The sequence below is a fragment of the Megachile rotundata genome, chromosome 14, assembly GCF_050947335.1.
Source record: "Megachile rotundata isolate GNS110a chromosome 14, iyMegRotu1, whole genome shotgun sequence".
In the NCBI taxonomy this organism is placed as follows: domain Eukaryota; kingdom Metazoa; phylum Arthropoda; class Insecta; order Hymenoptera; family Megachilidae; genus Megachile; species Megachile rotundata.
The window spans coordinates 6,942,386-6,956,960 of record NC_134996.1 but is presented as its reverse complement, the minus strand read 5'-3'; the positions used below and the strand labels follow the sequence as shown (position 1 = coordinate 6,956,960).

General features: G+C 32.1%; 1 protein-coding gene across 29 annotated transcripts in view; it reads left to right on the top strand.

Annotated features, from left to right (window-relative positions):
* para (sodium voltage-gated channel paralytic) overlaps window positions 1-14,575 on the top strand; it is a 98,834-nt gene that overhangs the window by 69,647 nt on the left and 14,612 nt on the right. For 12 of the 29 annotated variants that reach the window (XM_076539865.1, XM_076539861.1, XM_076539863.1 and 9 more), the window contains 6 exons: window positions 3,207-3,338; window positions 4,261-4,393; window positions 4,471-4,595; window positions 5,364-5,644; window positions 6,789-6,962; window positions 11,929-12,051. In XM_076539865.1, the coding sequence (XP_076395980.1) occupies window positions 3,207-3,338; window positions 4,261-4,393; window positions 4,471-4,595; window positions 5,364-5,644; window positions 6,789-6,962; window positions 11,929-12,051 (968 nt within the window). Of the gene's footprint in view, window positions 1-3,206; window positions 3,339-4,260; window positions 4,394-4,470; window positions 4,596-5,363; window positions 5,645-6,788; window positions 6,963-7,467; window positions 7,591-11,928; window positions 12,052-14,575 lie in introns of all 29 variants that reach the window. The other 17 variants (XM_076539866.1, XM_076539869.1, XM_076539864.1 and 14 more) reach the window with 4 other exon arrangements.

Below are 14,575 nucleotides of genomic sequence, written 5' to 3'. Positions count from 1 at the left end.
ATTTCTCGTTTCGTTGCGACGAGATTTTTAACACAAAAACGCAGAGCGAAAAATCAATTATAATTTTGACTTATATCGATTGTTTTTTCTTATATTTGAGATTTTTATTTGAATACGAAACGTTGACTGGCGTTTTTGATTTTTTCTTTTAACGCAGAATTTTTGATCGGTTCGCTGTTTGGTTTTTTCCTTTTTCTATGTTCTATGAACGAAAGTCGTACAGATCAGAAAGAGATCGATTGATTGATTCAGGAAGATTAGATTGATTTTTGCTTCGTTGATTAGCCTGGCGATTATACGTTGCTTTGCCTATTATTTTGGAGAAAGCAATCGTTTCGTCCTTCGATGAAACGAATATGGCTTCGATACTATTGGATAATATTCAGTGTAGATTGAAATATCACGCCGGTACATCTGGATTTATATCGTTTAGTCGAACGTGCACAATGTTTATTTTTACAATGATGCTATACAATATGTACTTACACCAGCAGTCGTTCGGAAAGTTCGTGTTTTATTATTTTGTATTTAAATAATTTTTCATTTTAGATGAAATATATTTTTATTATTGTTTAATGGAGTACATTTTTATTACTGTTTAGTGGAATAAGTTTGTATTACAGTTTGGAGAAAATTTATATTAAAAATTTGTTTTTGATATAGTGGAAGATGTGTTGAGAAAAGCATGAACTTTCCGAATGATCTGACACAAAAATCAAGTGATTATACGGCATAGTCATTGGTGTAACTAGGTGCTAGGGTTGGATTACATTTCCCATATTGGAAATTTAGAAATTTGTATATTTTTCATTTTTGGTATTTTTAAATTTCTATTCTGTGTGTTTTTTGATTTTTTCAATTTGTAGTTTTTAAATAATCAAATTTCTGATTGTCTAAGGTTTTGAATTAGAAAATTGTAAAATTTCTTAATTTCTAAATTTCCAAATTCTTGAGTACCCAAATTCCCAAATCCGACAATTGTTAAACTATCAAATTGTAAAATTGAGAAGTTGCCAAATTATAAAATTATCAAATTATTAAATTGTCAAATTGTCAAATTGTTAAATTCTCAAATTTTCATATTTTCCAACCTTTACAATTTTCAAACTGCTATGTATCATGCCTTAAAATCTGTGAATTTTAATATTTTCAAAAACCCAAATTTCTAAATTTGCAAATTTTTACCTGCTTCAATTTCCAAAAATTCAAATTCACCAATTTCAAAATATTTAAATCATCATATTTATAAATTTTCAATCTTCCACATTTCCCAATACCTTAATTTCATCCCCAAAGTTCCCAAATTCCTACATTCCAAATCTCTAAATTTGAAAATCTTTATATTTTAAAATTGTAAAACTTCCAAATGTCCAAATTTTCTAATAGGAAAATTTCCGAATCTTCTAATCTTGAAATTTCCAAATCCACAAATCCCAAACTCCCCAAATCTTTAAATACCCAAATTTCCAAATCCCCATATACCCGTATTCCCATACTCCCAAACCTTCAAATCACCAAATCCCCATAGCTCCAAATTTCTAAATCTCCAAATCCCTAATTTCCCAAATCCCTAAATCGCCAAATCCCTGAGTCCCCAAATTCCTAAGTTCTCACATCCCTAAATTCCCAAATCCCTAAGTCCCCAAATTCCTAAGTTCTCACATCCCTAAATTCCCAAATCCCTAAATCTTCAAATCCCTAAATTCCTAAATCCCTAAATTCCCAAAACCACAAATCCCCAAATCCCCAAATCCCCAAATCCCCAAATCCCCAAATCCCCTAATGGAAATGGGAGTATAGTTTTTAAAATATGATATTGAAAAACTACTTAATATAAATATAACACAACTAACACCATTGAAACTTTGAACAAATTTATTTTAAAAATATGAAACTGTAACTAGGAAGGAAATTTTAAGCAAGAACTCTTAATATGCGAATGCAATCTTGTAATTGATATGAGAACAGAGAAGAATTAATATTTCAGATATTATTTTATTTTAACATTTGAGGGTCTCGTTTAAACGAGCGGTATCGTATAGCTGGTAGATAAATATACAAACTTTATTACCGACATATTGACAAATTACCGACATACTTGTATATTTATTTTTGCTATTTTCAACATCCCCAAATCCCCAAATCCCCAAATTCCCAAATCCCCAATCCCTAAATCCCCAAATCCCTAAGTCCCCAAATCCTTAAATCCCCAAATCCATAAGTCTCCAAATTCCCAAGCCCCTAAATCCCCACATCCCCAAATCCTCAAATTCCCAAATCCCCAAATCCCCAAATCCCCAAATCCCCAAATCCCCAAATCCCTAAATCCCCAAATCCCTAAGTCCCCAAATCCTTAAATCCCCAAATCCATAAGTCTCCAAATTCCCAAGTCCCTAAATCCCCACATCCCTAAATCCTCAAATTCCCAAATCCCCAAATCCCCAAATCCCCAAATCCCCAAATCCCCAAATCCCCAAATCCCCAAATCCCCAAATCCCCAAATCCCTAAATCCCCAAATACCTAAGTCCCCAAATCTTTAAATCCCCAAATCCATAAGTCTCAAAATTCCCAAATCCCTAAATCCCCACATCCCCAAATCCTCAAATTCCCAAATCCCCAAATCCCCAAATCCCCAAATCCCCAAATCCTCAAATCCTCAAATCCCCAAATCCCCAAATCCCCAAATCCCTAAATCCCTTAATCCCCAAATTCCAAATCACCCAAATCCCTAAATCCCTTAATCCCCAAATTCCAAACCACCCAAATCTCTAAGTCCCTTAATCCCCAAATTCCAAACCACTCAAATCCCAATTCTCAAAATCCCCAAAATCTCTATTCCACCCTGTACACAAACATTCTAGTTACGCCAATGCTCATAATCCACCATGTATCGCGCAAACAATTAGTCACACTTGTTAAATCGTCGATTAGACTAGACTAGGCTATTTCGAACTAGTTAAATTACTGCATGAAACACAAAAGAAGATAATATTATTATCAAACAAAAAAAAAAAACAAAAAAAAAATAATAACAAAAGAAAGGAACAACGTAGGTCTACGTTGTTGAAAGAAAACTTGCAGATCGTCGAAGATCATAGAATCAAATTGTGGATGAAACTTCTGGCAACGTTGAATTTATACAGACATATTTTTTGACAAATCTATTCTGATAAGGGCGGGTTAGAGATTTTATATGACTGTGCAGATGGAATTGATCGGGATGGGGACCTAGATCTTGCAGATGGAGAGCTCGATGCATATAGGGATAAAAAGAGTGCCAAGGAGCTGAATCAACTGGAAGTTGCTATTGGGGATGGAATGGAATTTACTATTCATGGTAAGCGTGTCGATATAAATCGAAATATTCCGTATCGTTCGTTCGTTTCATTTCACCCGAATTTTATTCTTGAAACCCTTTTTCAACCCTTACTCAGGTAGTGATTTCATTCATATTATAATTATTCATGTATAACTTCAATTCGTTTTATCATGAAATTAGATAATTTCTGAAATTCTCCTTTTTAGTGATAATTTTTGGAAATTTATTCTGAAAATGTGGTATAAGTTATTCTTTATTTATTGACACTTTCACTGCTACGTTAAATTTCTCATACTATCATCTATATTTTTTAAAATTTGTTCAGTTATTGAAAATACTCATATTAACTATTTAGTGAAAATGGTTTGTTAAAAATAAAAATGTTAGCTAATTAAATTTTCAACTTCTTCAGTGGCAGTCAATGTGTTAAATACCATTTACTTATGCAGTCTTTGTTTATTATATACACTTTATTAAAACACCCTATGTTTTTTTTATTAACAATGTATTTTTATTAAACAAATTTTTAAAAATTTATTAAAAGACATTTAAAATTGTTTATTGAATACGTTTTTTTTTAAAACGCTTCATTAAATGCCCTTTATTGAAACATCCTTCACTTATCAAATACCCTTTACTAAAGCACCCTTTATTGATCAAATACTTTATTTATTAAAAGGCCCTTTACAATCCACTTTTCAAAAATTGCATTAAAATCTCATATCAACACAGATCCAGCCAGAGACGAATACAAGTATCAGTATCGCATTAAAAATATAAAAAAAATATGTACAATTTTTTGTAAATACATTTTGAAACATTATTTTAGAGAATTTTTTAAATATAAAAAGAAATAAAATGTGACTGTCAGTAAATCAATATTATTGAATAAAATCAACCTTAATAAATTATAATGAGACGGATATTTTATTGCTCAAAGGAGATCTAAAGAATAAATTGAAGAAGGGTAAACTGTGCCTGAACAACAGCAAGGTTATAGCAAATTCAATCAACCACCGTGACTATAGATTGGACAACGATTATATTAATCAGAACGAGGATGACACAATCAGGTGAATATCTGTGACAATCATTTAAAAATAAATATTTGATGTTATGGTAATCGTAATGTTTGAAACAAATGTTACAGTAACAAATCGTATGGCAGCCATAAGAACAGAGCATTCAAGGATGAAAGTCATAAGGGTAGTATGAAGTTGTTGGACGGGGAGGAAAAGAAGGATGCGAGTAAGGAAGACCTAGAACAAGATGAAGGTACAGACATTTTTGAAAATCATTTATTATGATGCACTGAATGCATATTTAATTTGGGGCTGTTTATTGCTAAAATTAGGTAGTTGACAATGTATGTGTTTAAGTAGATAAATTAGGTACTAAATAATCTAAATATACTTACAAGAATTACACTAAATATACTTACAAGAAGTAAACTTACAAGAATATAAGTAAGCTAAATGAATAAGTAAACATTATTTGTAATTGTTCTGTTTATTATTTTACTGAGATTTGACATAAGGGACATTTGACATTTTTTATTAAGCGTTTAAACTGTCCGACGTTTGATCAGGCGCTTGATCACATTCGCGCTAGGCTCAAAGCTTTCACTCTCGCGTGTTTTTCCTTAATAATTTGAAAACGAAGCTTCGAACGCCATTTTTGAAAAGGGAAATCTTATTCAGAATCATGTTAGCTACCCCCCATTTCAGGGACCTACACTAGTTATGAGATACCCTGTATAAATTGGATATAATACGATTAAGTACTTAAATAACTAAATTAGATATGGGACGATTAGACACTTAAATAACTAAATAAGACATGAAACATATATTTAAATGTCTAAATTACAAACTTAAAAACCAGTTACATATCTGAATTATACAATTATTGAATTAGGTACTTGATATATTTATTATAAAAATATCTTATTATACAATTTACTATAATACAAATATGTAATTCGAATATTTTATTAAATACCTAATAACGACACAATAACTTAAACGAAACTCTATTTTGAAGATCTTGGGGATGACGGAGACGAAGGCGAAGAAGGAGAAGGAGGAGATGGCGAATTAGGGGACGCCATTATTCAAGCTGATGAAGATCCCATCGAGCCTGATTATCCAGCTGATTGTTGTCCAGAAAATTGTTACAAAAAGTTCCCGTTCTTAGCTGGCGACGACGATGCTCCATTTTGGCAGGGTTGGGCGAACTTGAGACTGAAGACCTTCCAACTAATCGAGAACAAGTATTTTGAGACTGCCGTCATTTTGATGATTCTTTTGAGTAGTATGGCTCTCGTAAGTATACATTATTTTCTATTTTGATATATATTTTAAAAATTCCAGTCTGGGATGTTTAAAAGTGAAATTACATTAAACGAATTATTGCGTTTCATTAAAGGGTGATGTGTCTTTAAATGCAATGTAGATAGCGCTGAATTGCAAATAGCGCTGAGGAATTGCAAATGGCGCTGGGATGTTTATGTTGATGTTTTGATAGATGATCGTTTTAAAACTTCTAGACTGGAATTTTTGTGCAATTCGGAAAAGGTGGGGTAACTAGGGATTTATGTGGATAACTCTAGGGATTTATTTGAGAATATTCGGCAGGATAAGTGGATTTGGGGAATTTTTGAATGTTGATGTTTTTGAATTGGGGATTTAGGTGTTTGGGACATTGAGAGTTTGAGGGATTAAGAAATTGGGAATTTGAGAGATTAGTAATTTTGGAAATTGGAAATATAGGAATTTGGGAATTTGGGAATTTTGGAAATTGGAAATTTAGGAATTTGGGAATTTGGGAATTTGGGAATTTGGGAATTTGGGAATTTGGGAATTTGGGAATTTGGGAATTTGGGAATTTGGGAATTTGGGAATTTGGAAATTTGGAAATTTTGGAATTTGGAAATTTGGGAATCTTGGAATTTGGATATCTTGGAATTTGGATATTTTGGAATTTGGATATTTTGGAAGTTGGATATTTTGGAAGTTGGATATTTTGGAATTTGGAAATCTTGGAATTTGGATATTTTGGAATTTGGAAATCTTGGAATTTGGATATCTTGGAATTTGGAAATCTTGGAATTTGGAAATCTTGGAATTTGGAAATCTTGGAATTTGGAAATCTTGGAATTTGGAAATCTTGGAATTTGAAAATCTTGGAATTTGGATATTTTGGAATTTGAAAATATAGAAATTCGAAAATGTAGAAATTCCAAAACCTAGAACTTCCAAAAACTTCCAATTTCCATGCGCATACAAATTCAGAAATTTAAAAATTCAGCAACTTACAAGCTTGAAAATTCAAAAATGAACTTTGCAAATCTCCCTATACATTAATCATAAAATACAAGCGAATAAATCCACATTGACTATAAAAATGCCCCTAGTTACACCAATATCGCCCGAAACGGAATGTAAAAGCCTACAACAATAATTACAGGCCTTGGAAGATGTGCATCTTCAACAACGACCCATTCTGCAAGATATCTTGTATTACATGGACCGAATATTTACTGTGATTTTCTTCATCGAAATGTTAATCAAATGGTTGGCTCTTGGCTTCAAAAAGTACTTCACGAACGCTTGGTGCTGGCTCGATTTCATCATCGTCATGGTAAGTTGTATTCGCAGAACCCTCCCTCTGTAATGTTCCACCTAGAACTGTGTGTAATCTCTTTCTTCGAAACAGAAAGTGTTAGCAAAATCACGAATGTATACCCAAACAAGATGGTTGATTACACACACGATTCTTAGAATACAAGTATTCATATGATGTGTTTCTAATCTAGTTTACACTGCAGCCATCAACAAGTTTACAACTAAATAATTTCGTGCACGTGTATAAACGTCTTTAAAAATAGACATTTGATCAAGATACGAGTAACCTGCTAAAGTTGATAATTTTGTAAACTTGTTCATAAAGAAAAAGTCTTGCTCCATCTATTTTCACTGAAGTTCCTTCGTCTCCCCCCGTCCTACTTGTGCCTAAAAGTCTGTTTGCAATGTTGGAGCTCAACGTGGATCCAGATGGATATCTCTGTTAATCAATCGCCAATACGTATTAATCACGATGACCAGGATATTTCACGTTCCATCTGATCGATATTTGATGATAATAGCTCTCACTGATCAACTTGGGTGCAATCTGGGCCGGTGCTGCCGACATCCCGGCCTTCCGTTCCATGAGAACACTGAGGGCCTTGAGGCCTTTACGAGCCGTTTCACGATGGGAGGGCATGAGAGTAAGTCCATAGGTCCACCAGAAGAAATGAAAGAAACAACCTAATATACGGTGATGCCGACTTGGCCGATTCTGCAAATCTGACGGTTTTAATTCACCTTACATTCGAACAATCATTCACTCAAAATTTCATGAGGGATACTGAAAATAATTTTGTAAAATTATAGACTCTTTTTGAAAATTTGAAGGTTACTTAACAATTGCAAGATTAAAGCTGTATAAGTTAGTTAAAGCTAGTTAAAGTTAAAGTTGTACATGTACTGCAAGATTACATTGTAGGATAAATATTTTAGAATTTTTGAAGCCTCATAGTGAATCATAACCTGCAAATGGAATTTTGTAAAATTATAGGTTGCGTTTTTGAAAATTTGAAGTTTACTTAACGATTGCAAAATTAAAGTTGTATAAGTTAATTAAAGCTAATTAAAATTAAAGTTGCATATGTACTGCAAGGTTAAATTATAGGATAAGAATTTTAAAATTTTTGAAGCCTCATAGAGAATCATAATCTGCAAATGGATTTTGGTTTAAAATATTACATTCAAGTTAATTTTTCGAATTGAAAAGTTTGTTGTAGAATATTGTAGAGTAATATATGTTAAATATTTGTTGAGACACTGCTCCATTAGGTTATAATAAACTGTGGTGTCCAGATGGCGCTGCAGACTTCTTTCTTTGGGTTTCTAAGTTTAGGTTATTCTCCCAATATTTCTTTTTAGACCCCATTATTGACTCAATTATGTTGGATTATTAATACAAACAATTGAATTTAGATTTACAAAAATTGAAGTAAGCTTCAATGATTTGTTTACTATAATTGTATGACTTGGATATGATTTAGGTATGATTTGGGCATGATTTAGATATGATCTGGATGTGATTCAGATATAGTTCAGATATGATTCAGATATGATTCAGATATGATTCAGATATGATTCAGATATGATTCAGACATGATTCACATATAATTCAGATAAAATTTACCCATGATTTAGATTCCAGATATGATCCAAACACAATACAAAAGTATTCTCAGTATCCCTCAATTTTGTCAAATCTACATAACCCAACTGAACTCTTCAAACATACTTAAAAAAATATATCAAACAATTTAACACTGATTACTTGAAAAAGATGTCAATCTTAATATTGACGTCCATTTGACACAAATGTTAATTAAATATTAATGTCTGTTTGATGTTAATTTAAATTTGATGTCAATTTTAGAAAAAATGTCACCTAAATATGAATAAACTTATCCGTCAAATTTGCAAAGAAATATCGGTGTTTAGAACAAGTATATAGGAGAGAAAATTAAAAGGGAACAATAAATGAAAACCGAGGGAAAAAATGAGTATGACGAGGAACATGATCTCGCTACAGTGATTGTAACCTGTACTGTGTGATGTGCTTTCCGGTGTGCAGAGGTACATTGGCGTATCTACTCGGTGTCTGCACTGATATTGGAGTTTTTTGTCGTACTAGCTACCGCCTATGTACGCCTTTCCTAATAATCTTTTTTGGCACAGTGATCGTTGTGCAAAGTACGGTGTATCTATACATCTGAACTATATACATATATATATATGAACATTATATATATTATATACATATTATATGCTTTGTGTGTAACGTACAATCTTCCTTGTGTGTAAATGTAAGCGTGTGTATTATGTACTGATGCTGTGCACTTGGGTGCAACGTAGGTTTCTTTTGGGTACTGGTGTTGGGGAGGGAGGAGGATTAGGTTAGGTTCTTTTTGGAGATCTTTTAATGTTAGATAGTTTTTATTACGGAGTTTTGGGTGTTGTGAGGTTTTAAATTCTTAGGAAGTTTTGTGAGGTTTTAAATTCTCTGCATTGCTATATTCCTATATTTCCAAATTCATGTATTCCCAAATTTCTATATTCTCAAATTTCTTTATTTCCTAATCTATATATTTGTTCAAATTTCTATATTCCCTAATTCCCACATTCCCCACTTTCTACATTCTCCAATTCCCATATTCCCCAATTCCCACATTCCCCAACTCCCACATTCCCCAATTCCCACATTCCCCAATTCCCACATTACCCAATTCCCACATTCCCCAATTCCCACATTCCCCAATTCCCACATTCCCCACTTTCTACATTCCCCAATTCCTACATTCCCCAATTCCCACATTCCCCAACTCCCACATTCCCCCACTCCCACATTCCCCAATTCTCACATTCCCCAATTCCCACATTCCCCAATTCCCTCATTCCCCAATTCCCACATTCCCCAATTCCCACATTCCCCAATTCCCACATTCCCCAATTCCCACATTCCCCAATTCCCACATTCCCCAATTCCCACATTCCCCAATTCCCACATTCCCCAATTACCACATTCCCCAATTCCTGCATTCCCAAATTTCGATATTCCCCAGATCTCACATTCCCGAATTGCTATATTCCCAATTTCCTATATACCCAAAATCCCAAATCCTCAAATCCCTGTCACTCAAATCCCTAAATTCCCAAATCCTTAAGTTACCAAATTTTTCAAAATTTGAATATCTTCCCTAACATGCATTTTTATCCAAAAGAAGCCTAAATATATTGCACCCAAGTGTACGTTGTATAAAATTGGGACATGTTCATCAGGATCTTGATTCTTAATAGTAACGCACTGTGGTATCATCAGTTTTATGAATATTAATTAATATTATGATGTCCACAATGACTTTAGAAATTTTGAAACTCAATATTCTTTACTGGATGTTTTTATAATTATTCAAGATTTATGGGACCTACTGTTATTCTATTCAACCTTGATGTGGTATGGTGGCCATTTTGTCGTGTTCACAAACTGGCGGGACTCATAGGAATAATCAACAAAATTGTCAAACAAATTAAAATCATTAAGAAGAATAAGTTATATTTATTATTTTATCTGCAAACTAAGCGAAGTTACATTTTAAAACAATTACACTAGGGACTTTTTATTGGTAATATTTTTCAAGATTATGTGAATCATTTTTAATTTCATTTATCACTTACAAACAGAAATGAAATGAAATAATATGGAAGATAAGGGACACCAAAAAAGAAGCTTTTATTTTTATCCTAGCTAATATTAACAAGAAATGAAGACTTAAAAAAAATGAAAAATGCATAAAATGAGAATTTAATTGAATTAAAACTTGTGCCTAGTGCGTTGCTATAGCAAGTATGACGAACCTTTTTCATCTGTTTCAGGGCGGAGCCGAAAATCATGCTCGTAACTGATAATGATTCTTGTCCAGCCATATTGTTCTCTGCATTGTCAAGTGAACGTGCCTGTATGCGTATAATTATACCAAACATTTCCCGAAACAATTCAAATACTATCTACTATAACATAGTTCAATATATTACATGATTATACATATGATTATTTGATTATGTGATTTATAAGATTATACATATAAATATCATACACATAAATTATGCAGACATACATATAAATTAGACAGATAGAAATATAGACAATTATACAGACATAAATATAAACAATAATATAGATAAATGATTTTATACATAGACGAAACTATTTTGTATAATTTTTATTATAAAGTGAAGTTTTGATTAATATTTCTGAGACTGACAAAGATTTGTGAGGTTGTGTTTTAAAATTGTAGGACCAAACGTAGTTACATATGTACAATTAATTATGTATATATTAACGTATAATTACATGTATTTATAAATTTTATAGACACTCACATAGTTCCGTGCATAGAGTCCTAAAAGAATTTTCAACGAACTTTCCGTGAACTATGAAGCCATTAAGCGTGCGGTACACAAAATGGCCGCGTATACATAATCAATCAGATAATATCGCACATCGAATCCCACGCTCATAAAAGATATTAAAACATGCAATAACGCGATTAGAAAACGTAATTATACGCAAACAGAGCATCGCGTGATGTACATTTCTGTTCACTGTGAACCGCTACATGTGCCATACCTGATTTCTATCAATGTCTTCGTCCCCTGCTCTGATTATTATCTGTTGTACCGTAATTACGATGTGTATTATACACTATATTATAAATGTATAAATCTAAAAGCTCTTCACAGATGGGACAACTTATCGTTATTATACAGGAACTTCGAAAAAAAAGACTGAAAAATTGACAATCGAAGGAACGATCTGTTTACCCAGTTACCTGTCTCTTCCTTACCTGTCTTTTTGAACTATCTCTGTATTTCTATTTCTATATCTATCTTTTTCCTGATTTGGGAGTTTGGAGACGATAATATGATCGTTATTTGGGAGTAGTTTTGTCAACCTGTTGCTGTGATTCGCTCTCGTTTCTCGCTCGCAGGTGTCACTCATTAACTTCGTAGCGTCGCTCTGTGGCGCTGGCGGGATCCAAGCCTTCAAAACAATGAGGACCCTAAGGGCCCTAAGGCCACTCAGGGCGATGTCTAGAATGCAGGGAATGAGGGTATGTAGCCCACCGTCTCAGCGGACCTTGCCAATTATGTACTCTCTTCCATTCCCGTCGAAACGATTATTATTCTTGTTAGAGTTACCAAGTGAACGAGTTTCTGAACGAATCGATCGCTCAAGTTGGGCATTATTGTCTTCACAAAATATAATTTTACCCTGATTGGTCGATTGCTCGGTGCTTAAATATTTTTCAGAAAAAAGTCCCTTTCAACCCCTCGTTCGTTTTAATTCATTCAACCCCTTGTTAATATGCAACGTAAACTGTTGCATTTATTTATGTTACATTATTATATTTGTCGAAACAAAATTTGTAAAATTCTGCAAATCAGCAGCCTTTTAATTGGACCTTTCAAGTACTTAATTAGGTTTCCTATTTAATTTAATGAACATTTAATACAAAATTAAATTTCCTTTAACTGGAGTTAAACTGTATTTGTTACATAATTTTCTAATTGGAGATGAATGTATAATTTTTAATTCGAATATAAATTTCACATTGGTGTATTATCTAAAATTGTTAGAATAATAATTAATTACTATGGCAAGTGAACAGGAATTTTCTATATTATGATTTCAATCGTATTAATAGTTGCATATGTATGAATCATGTGTCGATCACTCGATATCGCGTGTTCAGTCATAAGCGTTAACTGTACCACGCGATATCACGTGCTGAGCTTCTCAGAAGACCGTCTTAATAGATAAGCAGCATAAATAATACCAGTGTATCTAAATATAAAAATTGCCTAACTTTACCAACGATCATTCGTTCACGTTTTCAACATAATAGATAATCTCGGTGCCGTCGAAATATTAAGAATATCTATCTACTTTAAATAACAAAATAAATTAATAGAAAGAATATTTTTCTAAATAAAAACGGCGGCATCGTATATTTTTCCACGAGACTCGACAAAGAGGCCGATCAGAGTTTTATATTTAAAGAAACAGTGGATATTGAAATAAATGTGAAGATGTTAACTCTTCGGCCTCATCGTATCAGAGACTCGAATCCTTTTGCACGTGAACATACTTAGGGCAATCGCGAATGCACTTCAGCTTAAAATGGCGAATGTTTGAACGGCACGTAGACTCGTTCTTTATCAACAACTTTCGCGAGATATGCACCTTAGAAGACACGCATACTCTGCTGTCCGTAAGTTTGGGTTCAAAGATTCTATTTTTATTCCAAATTTATAATGTATGTTATATACGTTGGTATTCATAAATAAATTATACTGAATAATTTGTTAGTGGGCCATAAGTACAATTTTGAAGTTGATATTCATTTTTTTGTGATAAATATCTTTTTATCTGTAGATGCAGTTGCAAGTGAAAATTGTTGAAATTTATTAAATATATGTAATAGTTGAAAATTACTATATGCAAATTTGTATGAGTATATGAAAATTTTATTTTAGCACACTTTGTTTAAAATGTAGTAGATAATTGTAATTAATGAATGAAGTACTCATTTTGGTTTGAAATATGGTTTGAAATAATATTTGTTAATAATATGTGTTACAACGAAAATATTAAAACTTCAGAAGAATAGAATATGTATTACTGACAAATCTGTTTGCAACAATTATTATTACATTTTTGCAACAAAAATGTATAACATTTTAAAAATATTTTCTGCAAGATATCTCGGAAAGACGAGTATCTATCACATAAAAGAAATGACAAAATTTCATACAAAAATTAGAAAATTGATCATTTCTTCCAGTCACTGAGAAATTCAGTGATTTCAACGCCTGCACAAGAGAGATCTCATTCCAAATTTCTACATAAATCTTTCAATTGACATAATTCACAAAATTTATTTCAATTATAGAATTCTTCTAATTAATTACACTATATAATATCAAACTTAAGGATGGCAGTTATAGTTTTTGTTAGATACTACCTCGATTCTTAATTTTCGAGCAACGTGCCTCATCTTTAAATACAGCCAGTATACATTCATACAAGGTGGTTAAAAAAAGGGTTGAGACTTATGGGTAGTACTTAAGAAATAAATAAAAAATGTCCTAATTAACATTTTATTTAACAATTTTTTTTAGTTCACTGTTCACAATTTTCTTTAAATTTAGGTAGAAAATAAACAAGTTCTAATTTGTAGGAATTTTGTACAAAATTTTGTCAGAAATATTTTAATGTCATATCTTAAATAATTGTTTATTTATTATCCACTTCAAATCTATTGATATAAGTATATTTTTAACTTACATTAAAATGACAATCATTAGATTAGTAACTTGATTTAAAAATAATAAAGAAATTATTGTTTATGATTTAGTTTCTGAAATTTGTGTTACTCAAATCAGTTAGTTTGTCAGTAAACAACTACAATTTTTATTTAATACAATTATTGAGACCTTGTTATGTATTGCTATATGTCACAAATAATTTCACAATAACAATATATGTATAATTATTAACTTATCAACAATTCATTCATTGACATACAACTTAAAAGTACAATAGTTAAAAAATTTGAAAATAAAAGATTGAAG